Source organism: Phyllobates terribilis, unplaced genomic scaffold, assembly GCF_046119375.1.
Source record: "Phyllobates terribilis strain yellow unplaced genomic scaffold, ASM4611937v1 Scaffold_5__5_contigs__length_657084704, whole genome shotgun sequence".
Taxonomy (NCBI): domain Eukaryota; kingdom Metazoa; phylum Chordata; class Amphibia; order Anura; family Dendrobatidae; genus Phyllobates; species Phyllobates terribilis.
This window is the reverse complement of record NW_027362765.1, coordinates 298,685,916-298,706,967: the sequence shown is the minus strand read 5'-3', so window position 1 is coordinate 298,706,967 and position 21,052 is coordinate 298,685,916. Positions and strand designations below refer to the sequence as shown.

At 47.4% G+C, this 21,052-nt stretch overlaps 2 protein-coding genes across 2 annotated transcripts in view; one reads left to right on the top strand and one right to left on the bottom strand.

Moving 5' to 3' along the window:
* LOC141273056 (uncharacterized) overlaps window positions 1-20,617 on the bottom strand; it is a 29,272-nt gene extending 8,655 nt beyond the window's left edge. Inside the window, exon 1 of the mRNA XM_073684391.1 lies at window positions 20,538-20,617. Coding sequence (XP_073540492.1) covers window positions 20,538-20,584 — 47 coding nt within the window. The 5' untranslated portion in view covers window positions 20,585-20,617. The remainder of the gene's footprint in view (window positions 1-20,537) is intronic.
* Window positions 20,603-21,052, top strand: part of LOC141273057 (uncharacterized) — a 35,709-nt gene continuing 35,259 nt past the window's right edge. Inside the window, exon 1 of the mRNA XM_073684394.1 lies at window positions 20,603-20,712. The gene's annotated coding sequence lies outside the window, so the exon portion shown is untranslated. The remainder of the gene's footprint in view (window positions 20,713-21,052) is intronic.

The following is a 21,052-nucleotide window of genomic DNA, read 5'->3' as shown; positions in this document are numbered from 1 at the left end:
CAAGTGTGCCCTCCATTCAAAACAGTATAAAGTGTCTCGCTCTGAAGATAGCTTGAGGTCCGAGCTGTTGAACCCCCAGGGATCTATAAGTAATCCCCTATTCTATAGGTGATAACTAGTGATGAGCGAGTATGTTCAGTTAACCCTTTTGGCGAGTATCTTCAGCGTACTCGGTGATCCCGTGTGCATGATTTGTGATTGTTTAACAGCTTTAATACATGTGAGGAATACTTGTTTCTTTCACATTGCTTTGGGGTCATTTTGGCCATTGTCTTTGTAGTGCCAGCGTCACTGCACGCTGTCCCTCTTCCCTGGCAGGGATGCCAGCTCACTCACTGCCACAGCCCCTGTTCCGCACTTCCTCCTTCTTCCGGCTCGGCAGCTGCATGGGGTGCATGCACATCCCCTCTCTTAAAGGGGCCGCGCACGTTGTCCTAAAGTGTCCCCAGCCAATAGCTGGAGGACACTTACTATTTAAGGCACCTCCTCCAGCATGAAGGTGCCTGAGCAACGTTGCTTGTCTGTTCTAACACGCTTGCTAGTTCTCAGGTCACAGTGCTCGTATCCAGTATACCAGTCCTGTACTACAGTCGTGCCTGACAGTCTATCAGTTTTCTATCAGGGCTATTAGACAGCCATGAAACATGCAGGCGTGGGGACGAGAACATGTCACTCAAGCACTCACGATTCTCGGAGCATACCTGAGCATCCTCGGCAAACTCAAGTAAGGAGCACTTGCGCTCATCACTAATAAAGAAAACTAATAAACAAAAAAAATAAATTATTAAAAATACATTGATAATTACTTTTAATTATAAATTTACACTCATCTTGTGTAAAGGAAAATTGTAAGGTTTTTTAAAATGGCTGCCGTCACATTACTGAACACAAAAGCTGTCTTAAACACATAGCAGGAGGGTTTGTGTGAGTAGAGAAAGCTCTCCTGTGTTATCGGGCCATTAGATTTGAGGAGAGACAGGAGGGAATGTGTCTATATTAACACAGGAAGCTATGAGGCGTGAGGAGGACAGACGAGATGAAAGCTGAAGGAGATGTTGTTTTCTAGCAGAGTGTATACGAGCACCAGCACTTACATTCTCTTAGAAAATGACATCTCACCCAGACTGAGACCCGTCCCCTCTCTCGCCACAACTTCTGACCTAGCTACCTCTGCTCCAGCTGAGGTGTTATACACGCGTCCTGTCTCTCATAGCTAAAGGACAGAGAAAAGACCGCTTTCTCAATTCACACAACTTGTCCTGTCCTGTTGAGTGTTTAGGACGGGTTTTGTATTCAGTAATGTGAAGGCAGCCATTTTGAAAAACGTTACAATTGCTCCCTAGACAAGAAAATACTAAATAATTAAAAGTATTTATCAATTTATTTATAATAATATATTTTTATTTCTTAAGTTTAGTTATTTGCTAGAAAACCCCTTTAAGGAATATGTCCAATCAACAGCCATGATTTCCAGCTCAAGCATCATGAAGTTATGATCGTAAAGATACCATTGCCCATACTCCTTCAATAACTGGTGGATAAACACTCCTTTAGTCAATAGCTTTTTCTTCCGATCCCCTATGATTAGTTCGGACAATCATGCATGTGTTTGAAGGGAGAATGGGGAAACCTCTGTCAGTGGCTTATCTCCTGTGACACAAAGGATAAGGCATATTGAAATCCAACTTGCCCGATTCTTCTTTCCTCTTGTGGGAGAGTCAGGATACCCATACACATTAGATGCTTAGATCGTCCTGCTGAAATTGGAGGCTTGTCGAATGCTCTTCTAATGTGTATACACTCCTTAGGACAATGACCAGGAGCACATTTTACCTCCACATGGCTCAATAGAAAAAAATGACTTCTCAGCAGCCTTACCACAGCCCTACCTGGGTACCATTTAGGTGATGTAATGGGAAGTGAAAGAGAATGTGTCACCACCTTTTTAATGTGTAAACTACAGTGTTATATAGAACTTCAAAATACTAAGCAAGGATAAGTATTCCCTGGTCGCTTCATTGGGGGAACACAGGAGACCATGGATGTTCTCTGCTGCCGCCAGGAGGCTGACACTAAGAATTACAACTATGAAAAAAGTCGGTTCCTCCTGGCTAGGCAACACCTATCTACTGATAACCATGCCATTCACTTTATTTTAGTATCACTAGGAGGTCTGGTCCTCCAGAAAATTTTCTGCCAAAAATTTATTTTTTCTTTTTCTTTTATAAATCTTCTCTTGTTCCCACAGAAAGGGCAACAGAACGGGTTGGGCCACTCTGATTTCCCGACAAAAGGACAGAGAGCACAGTCTGCAAATGGGGCAGCCTGTATCCTCTCTCGTCCAAGATGGCAGGACCTTTTTTTTCTACTAACACAGTCGGCGTTATGTAGCATGTGTATGGTCCTTTGCTTTTTCTTCACCTACCCACCTTGCCCACCACAGCAAGCGCATGCATGGAGCGAAGACCGAGCCGAACATCAAGCCACAGACTAGGATCATCCGAAGATTACCAAGTCGGAAATCATCACTGCGGAGAATCCAGCATTCATCCTTCATGACAGGCAAGTGGTTCCCCCCGTCCTTTCCAGCGATGTTTTTTCCCCTATCTTACTATATTTCAATCTATTCTTCAATCTTTCTCTGCCTCTCTTCTCCTTTCTGAGGTTTCCTCCATGCTCCTCCGCTTTCCTGCGCCTTTTTCATGGCCTACGCGGCCTTTTGGAGCCTCTCCCGGGGTCGGGTCTACAATTTAGTCCCCAACTTCAGTTGTGGCCTGGTGGAGCCGGGAGACCATGCTCCTTCTCCTCAGCCAATCAGAAACTTGCACAGCGATGTCTCCGCTCCCTCTTCCTTCCTGGGCAGCTCCATTTTGTCCTCCGGCAGAGTCATACATACCCCCAGCAGCATTTTATGTGAGACTTCTCACCTCCTGTAACCAGGGCACCTTCTCCAGAGGTCCTCTGCCCTATGAGACAGGTCTCCAGCACTGGTAGGCTGCCTACTCTGGAAACCCACATAACGGCCCCCAGCTAGTCTCTCCCCTCATCTGGCAACAATTAGCCCCTTCCTGCCTGTCGTTATCTTCTTCCTTTTTTCTCAAATTTTAACCATGTCTGGACCCATAGAAAGACGTACAAGTCAGTGCTTCCAGTCCTCACTGGTCATGTACTTTGCTTGCATATCATGTAAAAAATAATTCTTGTAGGGCCAACTTGTGGCGACCTGCGCTGCCTGCACTCTGCAGCCTGCAATGGACCATTAACCACTTTCAGTCTGTTACAGATTTGACCAAGGTGTTTCTGTGACGCCCAGCTGCGCTTGGTATCACAGATCCTAGAAGAGTGCATTGATGGATTCCTCCACAAGAGGCCCCCATAAACATTCACACATCTCCACCTTCCACCTCAGACCAGCAGAGGGAGCCCGTTAGGGATATAAATAGGGAAGGTGGAGCCAGGCAGTTAAGTTCCTCTGGAGAGTTCAGCAAGTACAGACCTGAATACAGAGTCGAGCTCAGCTTAGTCAAGTCTGTTGAGAGAGTTCCTATAGTGGAGCACAGTCCAGACTCAGTGTAGCTCTGAATAGTGAGCTTTAGGTGTGCTGGCGCCATAAGATCGGTGAAGCGCGGCAAGCTGTCGTTAGTGTGAGTAGACTAGTGAGGGCCCGAGTAGGCCGAAGGCGAGTGGAGAAGTTAGTACATAGGGGGCAGAGGAGCTTAACTAGCTCACCCCGAAGCATTACCGGACACTGGGTCCGAGCTTACCGGGATCTCTATGACCGAGTAAGGCATAACCGGAATCCCTGGAGAACTACAGGTCCTAGGATCGCTAAAGTGCTGATACGTAACAGAGCCGGGAAACACATAGGCCCCGCAAGCTGAGGAGCATGTATTCCAAGAAAAGGCCCTACCACAAGGTCAGCCAGCGCAGGACAGAAACAAAGTTAGGCCTAGCTCCAGGCAGGTCAGAAACTTACTACGCAGAGGCAAGAAACAGGAGGCCCTACACCCGCTCATTGGGGAGGATCCTGATATGCACCCTTCACCCTACAGTGCTCCGGGACGTGCCTGAATTTCCATCAGTAAAAGATACTGAAGTGACAACCGTGTCCGTCCCCGTTCTTGCTCTGACCCGGCTGGGTCTCACCTGTCCTGCATCCCCCTTTCCGTACGCTGCCCTGAGGCCCAGCTCCACCTGTGGGGAGCTATACCATCGAGCTGCCTTATCAGCGGCCTCAGTGGACTGCGCAGCGCTGGTGATTCTCACCAGAAGCCACAGGTGGCGTCACAAACTTTAATAAAACCAATAAACAAACCAATCCCTTTTTAAAAGCTGACCCCAGAGTACGGGCCCGGGAGCCGACCACCGCGACATCCCCAAGGTCAGGCAAAAGGCCCGGGTACCGAGTCGTCCCCATCACCCTGGGCGAGTCATCTTTTCTGGCGTCATGAACAGGATTCCGTGCCCGCTGCAACGACGGAGTGTTGTGCCCGTTGCCACCGGGTACTGTGCGCCTTTAATCAAAAACTGTATTTAACTGTGGCGAAGATCGCCGCCATTACTGTGTTGCCGCGCGGGAAGAAGGGCGTAACCGCGGGAAACTGAGGGGCGTACCTGCAAAAGCGCGCGAAGCCCCGGACACGCCCCACGCCTCAACGTCAAAACAGGAAGCGCCAGGTCCTGGAAGGAGCGTCGCCGAACGCTCTGACGTAGGACGCAAGTGACGCAAGGCCCTGAAGAAGATCGTCACCTGCGGAGCTGCGGCCCACCGGAAGAAAAGAAGGTAGGCCACAGTTCGCTAGGGGGGCGCCAGAATGTCCGTGGAACAGCACGATGCCGGAATGCCGGTTAACGTCCCTGACAATGATCTCGCACCCGATGCCGAGCAGGCCGAAGCGGCCGCTCCACCAGCAGCGCCTGTAACTCCTGTCATCCCCATAACTCTACCGTACATTCCTGGAGCAAAGTGGCTCCCCCAGTACAACGGCAAGCCAGATACCCTGTCTGGATTCAAACGGAAGATATGCGGTATACTGGACATGTACTCTATGACAGGCAAGCAAAGGGCCGCTGTTGTATTAGGACAATTGACCGGTGCTGCGGAGCGGGAAGTGGAAACATGGTCGGCCGCAGACCAGGAGTCAGTGTCTGCAATCTTTAATAAACTACAGACTGTTTTTGAGGATCATACTGAGGCTGACCTCAGGATGAGGTTCTACAACTGTTCTCAACAGCCGGAGGACAATGTTCGGGACTACGCCTGGCGTCTACAAGGGGCCCTGCGGGCTCTGAAACAGGTTAGTCCAACCAGCATAGACAATGAGAACAAAATGCTGAAGGAACAGTTTGTCCGGGGACTGAGGTCTCCAGAGGAGAGCAGGACTGTACGTTGGTGGTCCTTGGATCATCCAGATGCCACCTTTGACAATCTTAAGGACATGGCTATAAAAGGACTGCAGCCCCTGGAAACAAATGCCATCCAATGTTACCAGGGTGGAGCCACCCCAGTGCCTGCTACACCCACCTTTTCTCCAGTGGCTGCTGAAGCCAAGGTTCCAGCAACGTCCCCTAGAGAGCTGGACAGTCTGCGCTCTGAAGTGCGCCAGTTGAGCAAAACCCTGACCACTGTGCTGAGTGCTCTGCAGCAGCGGACGGAACCCGAGGAAGGAGGGAAAATCCTGCTAGCCGATAGCCCTGAGGATGTCCCCTGGATGCGAAGAAGGAGGAGGCCAACACCACCCTCTACGAGGACCAGTGACCAGCGCCGTCCACAGAAGGAACCTACCTGCTACCGCTGTGGTAAGATCGGACACACCGCCCAGAATTGTCCTTTAAACGAGAAAACCCTGGGGCCGAGGGCTGACACCCAGGAGTAAACTCACCAGGCCCATCAGACTGGTACAACAGGTTCGCTGGAGGAAGACCTTTCCTGTCTATTGTGTTGGACGGGATCCTGACGCACGCTCTGCTGGACACAGGATCACAGGTAACCATCATGCCTGACGTCCTCTACAAAAGGTTCTGGTCCATGGACGACCTAAGTCCGCCAGCTCCAAATCTTTCTGTTTATGCCTCAAATGGACTCCCCCTTAACCTAATCGGGGTTAAGAATGTGACTGTAACGGTGGGGAGAGTGGAGCTGAAGGACCAGGGGCTAATTATAGTAGAGACTAATCCTGATGACAGCAATCCGTATATGGTACTTGGCACTAACATTGTTGGTAACTGTTTGGGAGAAGTTGTGTTCTTGCTCCAAAAGATAGCTGACACTGCCAGACCAGGACAGAGAAGGGCGTTGCAGAAGGAGATCCGAGTCCTGATGTACCAACAGCAAGTAAGGTTAACAGATGGTGAAATCGGTAATGTGCGGGTAACAGACCCCATACCCATTATGATCCCCCCTATGAGTGAAATGCTTATCAGGTGTAGAGCAGCCATAGGTCTTAGAGGACAGAGCTACCAGGCGGTAGTAGAACCCCTTTGCTCCGAGCACAGACCCTCGCTCTTAACCGCCAGAGGAGTGGTGGATGTACGCAATGGGAGGGTGCCCGTTCGTCTTCTCAACATTGGGGAAGATGAGGTTAGATTATCACGTTATGCCACTGTTGCCAAATTACAAGAAGTGGAGGATAATGACCCTGCAACCCAGGTGGAGGATTGGTGTCAACAGCTCCATGTTGGGACAGACACCACTCCTGCCCATCAAAAACAGGGTGTACACCGGGTGGTTCAAGAATACGCGCAGGTGTTCAGTAAACATCCACTTGACTTCGGGAGGATTAAGGGGGTTCAACACCATATCCCCACAGGTGACCATCCACCCATCAAAGAACGGTACAGGCCTATACCACCAGCTCACTACCAGAAGGCGAAGGAGATGCTGCACGACATGAGAAAGGCAGGGGTAGTAAGGGATAGTTGTAGTCCCTGGGCAGCTCCCCTAGTGCTAGTTAGGAAAAAGGATGGGAGCATGAGAATGTGTGTGGATTACCGACAAGTAAATCGCATTACACATAAAGATGCATACCCTTTACCACGCATAGAGGAGTCCGTGGCTGACTTAAAGTCAGCAAATTACTTTTCCACCCTTGACCTCACTAGTGGGTACTGGCAAGTAGCTGTCGCTGAGGTGGATCGGGAAAAGACGGCCTTTACAACCCCGATGGGACTCTGCGAGTTCAACAGTATGCCGTTTGGACTCAGCAATGCCCCTGGAACGTTCCAGAGATTGATGGAGTGCAGCCTGGGACACCGTAACTTCGAGACTGTGTTACTTTACCTGGATGATGTGATAGTGTACTCCAAGACGTACGAGGACCACTTGAAGCACCTGGCGGAGGTATTTGAGTCACTGTCCCGGTACGGGATGAAGCTGAAGCCCTCAAAGTGCCACCTGCTCAAGAGAAAGGTACAGTACCTGGGGCACATTGTTAGTCCGGAAGTGGTAGCACCAGACCCGGAGAAGATCACTGCCATACAGAAGTGGCCGGAGCCGAAGAACCTCAAGGAGGTGCGTCAGTTTCTGGGACTAGTAGGATACTACCGGAGGTTCATAAAAGACTACACTAAAAAGGCAGCTCCTCTGCAAGACCTCCTGGTAGGGCAGTCACCCAAAGGCAGAAACCCCCCACTCCATTGGGGTAAGGAGCAAGCCGAGTCGTTTCAGGAGATGAAGGAGATCCTGACAGGCGATGAGATCCAAGCCTACCCTGACTACAGCCAACCGTTCCTGCTGTATACGGATGCCAGCAACGAAGGGCTGGGCGCTGTCCTAAGTCAGAAGCAGAATGGCCAATAGAAGGTAATCGCATACGCAAGCAGGAAGCTCCGCCCGACCGAGAGGAACCCAGAGAACTATAGCAGCTTTAAGTTGGAGTTCCTAGCCTTGGTCTGGGCCATCACTGAAAGGTTCAAGCACTATCTGGCCTCCAGCAAGTTCACTGCCTACACTGATAACAACCCCTTGACCCATCTTGAAACAGCTAAGCTAGGAGCACTGGAACAACGATGGATGGCTCGGCTGTCAAATTACCAATTTACAATTAAATATCGGGCGGGCCGTAAGAACGCCAACGCCGATGCCCTGTCCAGGATGCCTCACCAGTCAGACACAGAAGAAGAAGTGGATGACCTGGAAGAGATTGAGCTACCTGCCTTTCACCGGAATGGGATGATCCACGAGCAAAGAGCCTCCAGGAGGCAGCGTGGAAAGACGTTAAACCCCCTGCCTCACCACAGCTGGAAAGAGACCCAGGACAGTGACCCGGTTGTCAGCCGCATCAAGGAGCTGATAACCCAAGAAGGTGCCTCCCTGGAAAAGGAAGCGTCTCTCCAAGCAAAGCAGCTGTGGAAAGAGAGGAGCCGGCTATTTATCTACCGTGAGAAGCTGTGCCGGAGGTACGTCAATCCAAAAACCCATGAGACGGTATGGCAGATAGTGGTCCCCAAGACAGACATCCAAATGGTGTTGGAGGCCTACCACGATCAGGCGGGGCACTTTGGCTGGAAAAAGCTAGAGACCCTGCTGAAGTGTCGATTCTACTGGGTAGGAATGCGCAGCTCCATTGAGAGGTGGTGCCGAGACTGTGGACCCTGTAGCCTCAGAAGAAAAGACTACAGCAGCCAGAAGGCACCCCTGCAACCCATCAAGACGACTCGACCCCTGGAGATTGTGGCCCTGGACCATGTCAAGTTCTCACCCAGCAGGTCAGGGTATTCCTACGCCCTGACCATGGTAGATCACTACTCACGTTTCCTGGTGGTCGCCCCCGTCAAAGACCTGACGGTGGAGACAGCAGCAAAAACCTTCCAGGCGTGTTTCTGCAGACCCCATGGATACCCTGAGCAGGTGCTGACGGACCAAGGCCCGGCCTTTGAGGCTGAGCTGTTTAAGGAGTTCTGCCATTTGTACGGGTGTAAGAAGATAAGAACTACACCGTACCACCCACAGACCAACGGTCTCTGCGAAAAGATGAACAACATCATCATCGACCTGCTAAAGACCATACCACTTGAGGAGAGGAATCAGTGACCAGACCTACTACCTGACCTAGTGGATCTGTGCAATCATATACCAGTAAGCTCCACCAACTGTACTCTGGCATATCTCATGCGAGCAAGGCCAGGAAAGCTGCCCATGGACCTGGAGCTTGGTGTTGTTGAGCCTGAAGCTGATATGACCACTGAGGACTGGGACACGACCAGACAAGAGCAGTACAGGAGAGTACAAGCCTGTGTCGAGGACAGTCTCACTCGGGTGAGAGAAAAGCAGGAGGCACACTACAACAAAAACGCGCCCGCAGAACCCTTCACACCTGGTGAAACAGTATTGAAAAGGAAAAGACGAAACCACAAACTTGATGACCAGTGGGAGAGAGAACCCTACACTGTGTTACAGTCAAGATTTGATAATAAGAAGACCTGCATAATTAGTAGAGATGGAGGAAGAACGTCTGCTACAGTGTCCAGGGACCACCTAAAGTTGTGTCCAGACTTACTGAAACCCCAAGAAGAAGCGCCTCTCACCAAACCGGAAGAGCCCAAAGAAACAGTGATCCACACTGACTTAGGAGATTTCCCGGAAGATTGGCCTCAACTAGGAGGAGCAGTAGTCATCCCTGTAATCACCTTCTACCCACAGCAAGAAGAACCTATAAGTGCTGCAGAAGAGCCTGCTCAAGCAGAATCCCTGGAAGAAGGATCCCCGGTTGGAACAGAGCAAGAAGGCCCAGCCAATGGTATACATGCTAGTCCAGTAGTGAGGTCAATGCAGCCTTGTAGCCCCTCCACACCTAGTCTTAACACATTGGGAGGTAGTGTACCTACTAGTACTGCACGCATACCGGTACTACGCAGATCAACACGTAGCACGCGAGGTCAACCCCCTGTCAGGTACACTCAGTAAATAGTCAAAATTTCTGAAAATGTACAGTTATATGAAAAAGTTTGGGCACCCCTATTAATCTTAAGCTTATTGTTTTATAAAAATTGGTGTTTTTACAACAGCTATTTCAGTTTGATATATGTAATAACTGTTGGACACAGTAATGTTTCTGCCTTGAAAAGAGGTTTATTGTACTAACAGAAAATGTGCAATCTGCATTCAAACAAAATTTGACAGGTGCATAAGTATGGGCACCTCACCAGAAAAGTGACATTAATATTTAGTAGATCCTCCTTTTGCAAAAATAACAGCCTCTAGTCGCTTCCTGTAGCTTTTAATGAGTTCCTGGATCCTGGATGAAGGTATTTTTGACCATTCCTCTTTACAAAACAATTCCAGTTCAGTAAAGTTTGATGGTCGCCGAGCATGGACAGCCCTCTTCAAATGATCCCACAGATGTTCAATGATATTCAGGTCTGGGGACTGGGATGGCCATTCCAGAACATTGTAATTGTTCCTCTGCATGAATGCCTGAGTAGATTTGGAGCGGTGTTTTGGATCATTGTCTTGCTGAAAGATCCATCCTCTGCGTAACTTCAACTTTATCACTGATTCTTGAACATTATTGTCAAGAATCTGCTGATACTGAGTGGAATCCATGCGTCCCTCAACTTTAACAAGATTCCCGGTGCCGGCATTGGCCACACAGCCCCAAAGCATGATGGAACCTCCACCAAATTTTACTGTGGGTAGCAAGTGTTTTTCTTGGAATGCTGTGTTTTTTTGCCACCATGCATAACGCCTTTTTGTATGACCAAACAACTCAATCTTGGTTTCATCAGTCCACAGGACCTTCTTCCAAAAAGAAATTGGCTTCTCCAAATGTGCTTTTGCATACCTCAGCCGACTGTCACGGGTGTGTCGCCACGAAGATCGTCACGATTACACAGCCTGACTTCTCGCAGCTGACTTTTTGGTGCTTTGTGTTTTTCGGCAGTGAGGGAGTTAATTCTCTCTCTCTCTGTGCTAGACTAGGTCCAGCCTCGCCCAGCTGCAATCAATGCTGCTGTAGTGAGACTCCTTCAAATGCCTGCTGGTCTGTTAGGGAAGTGTCGGTGAAAGCATTTCATGCAGACTAACAGAGCGGATCGTGGTATTTGGAGTTTCAGAGATAAGTGTATTCGGAGAGTTTTTTCCCTTCCTCGCTTTATCATTTATCTCCTTTCCCGTTGGTGTTCCCTCTGTTGTAGTTGTGTAGTTTTTGTATGCAAGGTGGTTTTGGTTTTTCCCTTGTACTGTCTCGTTCGTCTAAGTACTGTGTGTGGGCATATTATTACTTGTCCCCTTTTGTTGTTATCGGGGTCCTTCTCAGGACTAGATTACTTAGGTGCAGGGATCCTCAGGAGGTAGGGGTTACGCTGGCGGCCTGGACCTCTGTACCTTTAACAGTACCTCCAGGTAGAGGGATTAGTCAGGGCCCCAGCTTAGGGTCAGCTTAGGCCCCCTACCTCCAGTATACAGAGACAGCGTGACACCGACTCTGTTTGTGGCGTGCTTGCAGAAACGGCTTCTTTCGCATCACTCTCCCATACAGCTTCTCCTTGTGCAAAGTGCGTTGTATAGTTGACCGATGCACAGTGACACCATCTGCAGCAAGTTGATGCTGCAGCTCTCTGGAGGTGGTCTGAGGATTGTCCTTGACTGATCTCACCATTCTTCTTCTCTGCCTTTCTGATGTTTTTCTTGACCTGCCACTTCTGGCCTTAACAAGAACTGTCCCTGTGTTCTTCCATTTCCTTACTGTGTTCCTCACAGTGGAAACTGACAGGTTAAATCTCTGAGACAGCTTTTTGTATCCTTCCCCTGAACAACTATGTTGAATAATCTTTGTTTTCATATCATTTGACAGTTGTTTTGAGGAGCCCATGATGACACTCTTCAGAGGATATTCAAACAGGAGAACAACTTGCAAGTGGCCACTTTAAGTAGCTTTTATCATGATTGCATACACCTGGCTATGAAGTTCAAAGCTCAATGAGGTTACAAAACCAAAAAAAGTGCTTTAGTAAGTCAGTAAAAAGTAGGTAGGAGTATTTAAGACAAGAAAATGATAAGGGTGCCCATACTTATGCACCTGTCAAATTTTGTTTGAATGCAGATTGCACATTATCTGTTAGTACAATAAACCTCATTTCAAGGCAGAAACATTACTGTGTCCAACAGTTATTACATATATCAAACTGAAATAGCTGTTGCAAAAACACCAATTTTTATAAAACATTAAGCTTAAGATTAATAGGGGTGCCCAAACTTTTTCATATAACTGTAGATAGTTACCCCTGGGGTATTGTGTATTATTGTGTATTTTCATGCAAATGTATATTATTTTGTGCTTTGCTTTATTATTGAACAGTTCAAGTGACATGGACACTTTATTAATTCCTTTATTGTTTGCATAAAGAACTTCGTGGCTGAGGACTATGTGCAGCCCAAAAACTGCTTTTTGTATATAATTGCACTCCCTGGAGTGCCCTTTTTAGGCGACCTCAGAAGTAAAACTTGTCTGCAGTGGCTCTATTGGAGGTCCAACTCGGGATCTTCATGCCCTGCAGCCACCCCAGGGCCTACGTTTAGGGTTTGGGACAGGTCCCTCAAAACCACCAAGTACTCTACCCTGTGAGATGGACATCCTGTCTGGGAACCTCACCACAAGAGACTTGAATCCTGAGGACACTTTGTATTTTTTTATATTGTTATGCAACGTTTAAGCTTGGTGCCTCCCATAAAGGGAAGATTGTTAATGTTTCTTATTGTTGTTTTAAAATGTACTTCAGCCTGGGAGTGCTGAGCTTTGCTAGGGGAAAATGTGACGCCCAGCTGTGCTTGGTATCACAGATCCTAGAAGAGTGCATTGATGGATTCCTCCACAAGAGGCCCCCATAAACATTCACACATCTCCACCTTCCACCTCAGACCAGCAGAGGGAGCCCGTTAGGGATATAAATAGGGAAGGTGGAGCCAGGCAGTTAAGTTCCTCTGGAGAGTTCAGCAAGTACAGACCTGAATACAGAGTCGAGCTCAGCTTAGTCAAGTCTGTTGAGAGAGTTCCTACAGTGGAGCACAGTCCAGACTCAGTGTAGCTCTGAATAGTGAGCTTTAGGTGTGCTGGCGCCATAAGATCGGTGAAGCGCGGCAAGCTGTCGTTAGTGTGAGTAGCCTAGTGAGGGCCCGGACGTGCCTGAATTTCCATCAGTAAAAGGTACTGAAGTGACAACCGTGTCCGTCCCCGTTCTTGCTCTGACCCGGCTGGGTCTCACCTGTCCTGCATCCCCCTTTCCGTACGCTGCCCTGAGGCCCAGCTCCACCTGTGGGGAGCTATACCATCGAGCTGCCTTATCATCGGCCTCAGTGGACTGCGCAGCGCTGGTGATTCTCACCAGAAGCCACAGGTGGCGTCACGAACTTTAATAAAACTAATAAATAAACCAATCCCTTTTTAAAAGCTGACCCCAGAGTACGGGCCCGGGAGCCGACCACCGCGACATCCCCAAGGTCAGGCAAAAGGCCCGGGTACCGAGTCGTCCCCATCACCCTGGGCGAGTCAGCTCAGACACTGGTCACCATCATGGAGCGACTATCCATTGCCAACCTCTGCACCGGGTACCTTGACCACTATCCAGAGTGAGTCAGACCCACTTACTACTCCGCACCACCATGGCAGAGCTCATCAGCAGTCTAAGCCATACAGACTGGCATTCAGTCCCTGTGCTGCCTGTCTCCTCTTCCTCTCCGCTTCTGCATAAGCGTTCTAGACAAGATGGTGGCGGTCATCGAAGCAATCCTGTTTGCCCAGTTCCACACCATACCATTGCAGCTGCCACTACTTTTCTGCTGGCACAAGTCTGTCATCTCCCTGGATCGTCTTATTTGTCTTTTTCCCCGGGTTAGACAGTCTCTGTTATGGTGGCGGGATTTGCCCCTCATTTTTCTTGGTTGTTCCTTCCTCCCTATTCAGTGGCAGATCGTGATGACTGACACCTGCCTACTCGGTTGGGGAGCAGTCTTCCGGAATTTTACAGTGCACGTTCAGTGGAAGAGCCACAAAGTCCTCCTACCAATCAACATCCTGGAACTCAGAGCAATTCGTCTTGCCCTAATGAGTTGGCAGGATCAGCTGTCAGGTCTCTCTTTTCGGATCCAGTCCGACAACGCCACCGTTGTGGCCTACATCAACCACCAAGGAGGAACTCGCAGTCATCAAGCAATGTCAGACGTCTCTCAGATTCTTGACTGGGCGGAAGGAATAATCACAGCTACTTCAGCAGTACACATCCCGGGAATGCATGACTAGGTCGCAGACTTCCTGTGGGGCTAACTGTGGCAGAGTGGTCCCTACATCCAACCATCTTCGAACAGATCTGTCTTCGGTGGGGCACTCCAGACACAATCACAAGGTGCCCCGGTTCGTGTCCAGAGCTCGCGATCATCTAGCCGTCTCCTCCAACGCCCTGGTGCTTCCTTGGTCACAGTTCTCCCTTCCTTATCTATTCTCACCACTGAAAGCCATCCTCATCGCACATCTATCATTGTACCTGGAAGGCAGCATGGTGGCACACCCTAAAGACTGCTTTGGGGCATCCCATGGTCTCCTGTGTCCTCCAATGAAGTGACCAAGAAAAGAGGATTTTTGTACTTACTGTACAATCTCCATCAAGGGGGGACACAGCACCCATCCCTTCGTTCATGTTGCCCCGTTGAGCGTGAGCATTAAATAAAGAATTGTTTTTCTGCTTCGCCTACTGCTTTTCTCACTAACTGAATAGCTTGGTTGTCAGTAGGTGGGTGTAGCCTGACTCTTTTTCTTAGTTATAATTCTTAGTGTCAGCCTCCTGGCGGCACCAGCATATACCCATGGTCACCTGTGTCCCCCAATAAAGGCAACAAGAAATACATTTTACGGTAAGTAGTAAAATCCTTTGTATTCACCTTCTGTACCATGCTGCAATCCAGCTAACAAAGCACGTGCTGAAGCCCCAAGTAGCCCGCACAGTGTTATGCACATGTCACCTAGTCCTCCACATGCAAATTCACTGCTCCAATCCCGCCAAGACTCCTTCAATCGAACGTGCCCTGCCATCAACCTCGTCATCAAGCCTGAGACAGAGCAGCAGACATATGAATATTCACTAGCAGGTGCAGAAGGGGGCTGAGGAATGGACATGATTTGTGGATGATTAACATGCGCCGTTTACAACCTTTACTGGCACCTTGCAGTGGCATGCGGGTGAGAATACACATAATACTTACATCACTATACTGAGCGTCAGGCAAAGCATAACATGGCTAGAGCAGTTTGTGCTGGTAATTAATAGGTGCTGAAAGATCTCCTTTTAAACAAACAGTTTGGGCTCTAAAACCTACAATGAGGCTAATTTAACCTTCAGTTAGTTGCGTGGAGTGGCGCCCGAACTGGGAAGCTGCCGAAAAGGACAGTTACCTACCTTCCATACTTGCAGAAATATGACAAAAACAAACCTGCTTGGGGTTCAATGTACCCACAGGACTAATTAAAGGGTAAAAGGACTCAGCCTGGTAAAAAAAAGAAGAAATATCTACCCTCACTGATCTTACCCATTTGCTACTTCCTGTTGACATCACGACCACTATAATCGGCCAGAAATTTTGAGATGGGATAAAGTACTAGTAATGTCAGAGTACAGTAATATGGTAGTAGTACGGTAGTACTAGTAATATCAGAGTGCAGAAGTAAAGTAGTACTAGTAATATCAGAGTGCAGAAGTGTGTTAGTGCTATTAATGTCAGAGTACAGTAGTGTTGTAGGTACTAGTAATATCAGAGTACAGTAGTGTTGTAGTACTAGTAATATCAGAGTGCAGAAGTATAGTATAAGTAATATCAGAGTGCAGAAGTATAGTATAAGTAATATCAGAGTGCAGAAGTATAGTAGTACTAGTAATATCAGAGTGCAGTACTAAAGTAGTACTAGTAATGTCAGAGTGCAGAAGTATAGTATTAGTGAAGTGTAAAGTCAAAGAGCAGAAGTATAGTAGTACTAGTAATATCAGAGTGCAGAAATGTGTTAGTTATATTAATGTCAGAGAGCAGTACTAAAGTAGTACTAGTAATATCAGAGTGCAGTAGTAAAGTACTACTAGTAATATCAGAGTGCAGAAGTAAAGTAGTACTAGTAATATCAGAGTGCAGAAGTGTGTTAGTTATATTAATGTTAGAGTACAGTAGTGTTGTAGTACTAGTAATATCAGAGTACAGAAGTATAGTACTACTAGTAATATCAGAGTGCAGTAGTAAAGTACTACTAGTAATATCAGAGTGCAGAAGTAAAGTAGTACTAGTAATATCAGAGTGCAGAAGTATAGTATAAGTAATATCGGAATGCAGAAGTATAGTATAAGTAATATCAGAGTGCAGAAGTATAGTAGTACTAATAATATCAGAGTGCAGTACTAAAGTAGTACTAGTAATGTCAGAGTGCAGAAGTATAGTATTAGTGAAGTGTAAAGTCAAAGAGCAGAAGTATAGTAGTACTAGTAATATCAGAGTGCAGAAATGTGTTAGTTATATTAATGTCAGAGAGCAGTACTAAAGTAGTACTAGTAATATCAGAGTGCAGTAGTAAAGTACTACTAGTAATATCAGAGTGCAGAAGTAAAGTAGTACTAGTAATATCAGAGTGCAGAAGTGTGTTAGTTATATTAATGTTAGAGTACAGTAGTGTTGTAGTACTAGTAATATCAGAGTACAGAAGTATAGTACTACTAGTAATATCAGAGTGCAGTAGTAAAGTACTACTAGTAATATCAGAGTGCAGAAGTAAAGTAGTACTAGTAATATCAGAGTGCAGAAGTGTGTTAGTTATATTAATGTTAGAGTACAGTAGTGTTGTAGTACTAGTAATATCAGAGTACAGAAGTATAGTACTACTAGTAATATCAGAGTGCAGAAGTATAGTACTACTAGTAATATCAGAGTGCAGAAGTGTGTTAGTGCTATTAATATCAGAGTACAGTAGTGTTGTAGTACTAGTAATATCAGAGTGCAGAAGTATAGTATAAGTAATATCAGAGTGCAGAAGTATAGTAGTACTAGTAATATCAGAGTGCAGTAGTACTAGTAATATCAGAGTGCAGAAGTGTGATAGTGCTATTAATGTCAGAGTACAGTAGTGTTGTAGTACTAGTAATATCAGAGTGCAGAAGTATAGTATAAGTAATATCAGAGTGCAGAAGTATAGTAGTACTAGTAATATCAGAGTGCAGTAGTACTAGTAATATCAGAGTGCAGAAGTGTGATAGTGCTATTAATGTCAGAGTACAGTAGTGTTGTAGTACTAGTAATGTCAGAGTGCAGAAGTATAGTAGTACTAGTAATATCAGAGTGCAGAAGTATAGTATTAGTAATATCAGAGTGCAGTAGTTTCGTTGTGCTAGTATTGTCAGAGTATAGTAGAGTTGTAGTACTAGTAATGTCAGAGTGCAGAAGTATAGTAGTACTAGTAATATCAGAGTACAGTAATATAGTACTACTAGTAATGTCAGAGTACAGTAGTGTCATAATGATAGTAATATCAGAGTACAGTAGTGTGGCAGTACTACCGGTAGTAATGTCAGTGTACAGTAGTGTGGCAGTACTACCGATAGTAATGTCAGAGTGCAGTAGTGTGGCAGTACTACCGGTAGTAATGTCAGAGTGCAGTAGTGTGGCAGTACTACCGGTAGTAATGTCAGAGTGCAGTAGTGTGGCAGTACTACCGGTAGTAATGTCAGAGTACAGTAGTGTGGCAGTACTTCCAGTAGTAATGTCAGAGTGCAGTAGTGTGGCAGTACTTCCGGTAGTAATGTCAGCGTGCAGTAGTGTGGCAGTACTTCCGGTAGTAAAGTCAGAGTGCAGTAGTGTGGCAGTACTTCCGGTAGTAATGTCAGAGTGCAGTAGTGTGGTAGTACTTCCGGTAGTAATGTCAGAGTGCAGTAGTGTGGTAGTACTTCCGGTAGTAATGTCAGAGTGCAGTAGTGTGGCAGTACTTCCGGTAGTAATGTCAGAGTACAGTAGTGTGGCAGTACTTCCGGTAGTAATGTCAGAGTGCAGTAGTGTGGCAGTACTTCCGGTAGTAATGTCAGAGTGCAGTAGTGTGACAGTACTTCCGGTAGTAATGTCAGAGTGCAGTAGTGTGGCAGTACTTCCGGTAGTAATGTCAGAGTGCAGTAGTGTGGCAGTACTTCCGGTAGTAATGTCAGAGTGCAGTAGTGTGGCAGTACTTCCGGTAGTAATGTCAGAGTGCAGTAGTGTGGCAGTACTACCGGTAGTAATGTCAGAGTGCAGTAGTGTGGCAGTACTACCGGTAGTAATGTCAGAGTGCAGTAGTGTGGCAGTACTTCCGGTAGTAATGTCAGCGTGCAGTAGTGTGGCAGTACTTCCGGTAGTAAAGTCAGAGTGCAGTAGTGTGGCAGTACTTCCGGTAGTAATGTCAGAGTGCAGTAGTGTGGTAGTACTTCCGGTAGTAATGTCAGAGTGCAGTAGTGTGGTAGTACTTCCGGTAGTAATGTCAGAGTGCAGTAGTGTGGCAGTACTACCGGTAGTAATGTCAGAGTGCAGTAGTGTGGCAGTACTTCTGGTAGTAATGTCAGAGTGCAGTAGTGTGGCAGTACTTCTGGTAGTAATGTCAGAGTGCAGTAGTGTGGCAGTACTACCGGTAGTAATGTCAGAGTGCAGTAGCGTGGCAGTACTACCGGTAGTAATGTCAGAGTGCAGTAGCGTGGCAGTACTACCGGTAGTAATGTCAGAGTTCAGTAGTGTGGCAGTACTACCGGTAGTAATGTCAGAGTGCAGTAGTGTGGCAGTACTTCCGGTAGTAATGTCAGAGTGCAGTAGTGTGGCAGTACTTCCGGTAGTAATGTCAGAGTGCAGTAGTGTGGCAGTACTTCCGGTAGTAAAGTCAGAGTGCAGTAGTGTGGCAGTACTACCGGTAGTAATGTCAGAGTGCAGTAGTGTGGCAGTACTTCCGGTAGTAATGTCAGAGTGCAGTAGTGTGGCAGTACTTCCGGTAGTAATGTCAGAGTGCAGTAGTGTGGCAGTACTTCTGGTAGCAATGTCAGAGTGCAGTAGTGTGGCAGTACTTCTGGTAGTAATGTCAGAGTGCAGTAGCGTGGCAGTACTACCGGTAGTAATGTCAGAGTGCAGTAGCGTGGCAGTACTACCGGTAGCAATGTTAGAGTGCAGTAGCGTGGCAGTACTACCCGTAGTAATGTCAGAGTGCAGTAGCGTGGCAGTACTACCGGTAGTAATGTCAGAGTGCAGTAGTGTGGCAGTACTACCGGTAGTAATGTCAGAGTGCAGTAGTGTGGCAGTACTACCGGTAGTAATGTCAGAGTGCAGTAGTGTGGCAGTACTTCCGGTAGTAATGTCAGAGTGCAGTAGTGTGGCAGTACTACCGGTAGTAATGTCAGAGTGCAGTAGTGTGGCAGTACTTCCGGTAGTAATGTCAGAGTGCAGTAGTGTGGCAGTACTACCGGTAGTAATGTCAGAGTGCAGTAGTGTGGCAGTACTACCGGTAGTAATGTCAGAGTGCAGTAGTGTGGCAGTACTTCCGGTAGTAATGTCAGAGTGCAGTAGTGTGGCAGTACTACCGGTAGTAATGTCAGAGTGCAGTAGTGTGGCAGTGCTTCCGGTAGTAATGTCAGAGTGCAGTAGTGTGGCAGTACTTCCGGTAGTAATGTCAGAGTGCAGTAGTGTGGCAGTACTTCCGGTAGTAATGTCAGAGTGCAGTAGTGTGGCAGTACTTCCGGTAGTAATGTCAGAGTGCAGTAGTGTGGCAGTACTTCCGGTAGTAATGTCAGAGTGCAGTAGTGTGACAGTACTTCCGGTAGTAATGTCAGAGTGCAGTAGTGTGGCAGTACTTCCGGTAGTAATGTCAGAGTGCAGTAGTGTGGCAGTACTTCCGGTAGTAATGTCAGAGTGCAGTAGTGTGGCAGTACTTCCGGTAGTAATGTCAGAGTGCAGTAGTGTGGCAGTACTTCCGGTAGTAATGTCAGAGTGCAGTAGTGTGGCAGTACTTCCGGTAGTAATGTCAGAGTGCAGTAGTGTGGCAGTACTTCCGGTAGTAATGTCAGAGTGCAGTAGTGTGGCAGTACTTCCGGTAGTAATGTCAGAGTGCAGTAGTGTGGCAGTACTTCCGGTAGTAATGTCAGAGTGCAGTAGTGTGGCAGTACTTCCGGTAGTAATGTCAGAGTGCAGTAGTGTAGTAGAGGAATACCTCACTTTTCTAGTTTTCCATGGAGGAGTTGTTAGGACCCTCACAGTGGACAGGTGGGGAGCTCCTAACTCCAGCAGTGCAGCACTGGACACCTGGGACCCTACATTATATATAGTATATATTACACCCCCACAGGACCTGCAGCTGATGCTATACACAGCAGTATAAGCATACACAGCCTAGTAAAGTTGTGATCCTGCTGCTACCACTGCACTGTAAGAATGGTCCAACTACACAAACCCAATAGCATCTTACAATGAGACACCACTATGTAACACCACTGCACGCTGAATAATAACTCTGCTGATCGTACATTCCAGCGTGATAACGGTCTGTGTCACGATATAACGACACGACATGTATTACCTGTCACCAGTACAGCCAGCTACAGTGGAGTTGGTCTCGTTAGGCATGACGTCACGGGAAAGGGCGGGGCTCTTGGGAGAAAGGGCGGGGCTTCAAGGGACACAGCTCATAACAGGAAGCTGAAGCAGCAGCAGCTCTGCGTTTGTCTGCACGTGTGTACAGGACGTACTGGCAGGTACTTAGGGGAGGGGGCATTAGGTTATTTACACGGGAATGTGCTGAAGGGAAGGGGAGGTGATATGTACATGGGACTGCAGGTTGGATGGAGCTGAAGGGAGTCATTTTATTTACATGGGTATGTAGGCTGGATAGTGCTGACGAGAAGGGCAGTTGGATGTTTACATGGGACTGCATGTTTGATGGGGCTGAAGAGTTGGAATGATGTTATTTACATGGAGCTGCATGCTGAAAGGGTTTAAGTAAAGGGTGTGATGGTCTTTACTTGGGACTGTCTGTAATATAGAGCTGAATGGAGAGGAGGCGAGGTACTGTATTTCAGAGGAGGGGGTGAGGTT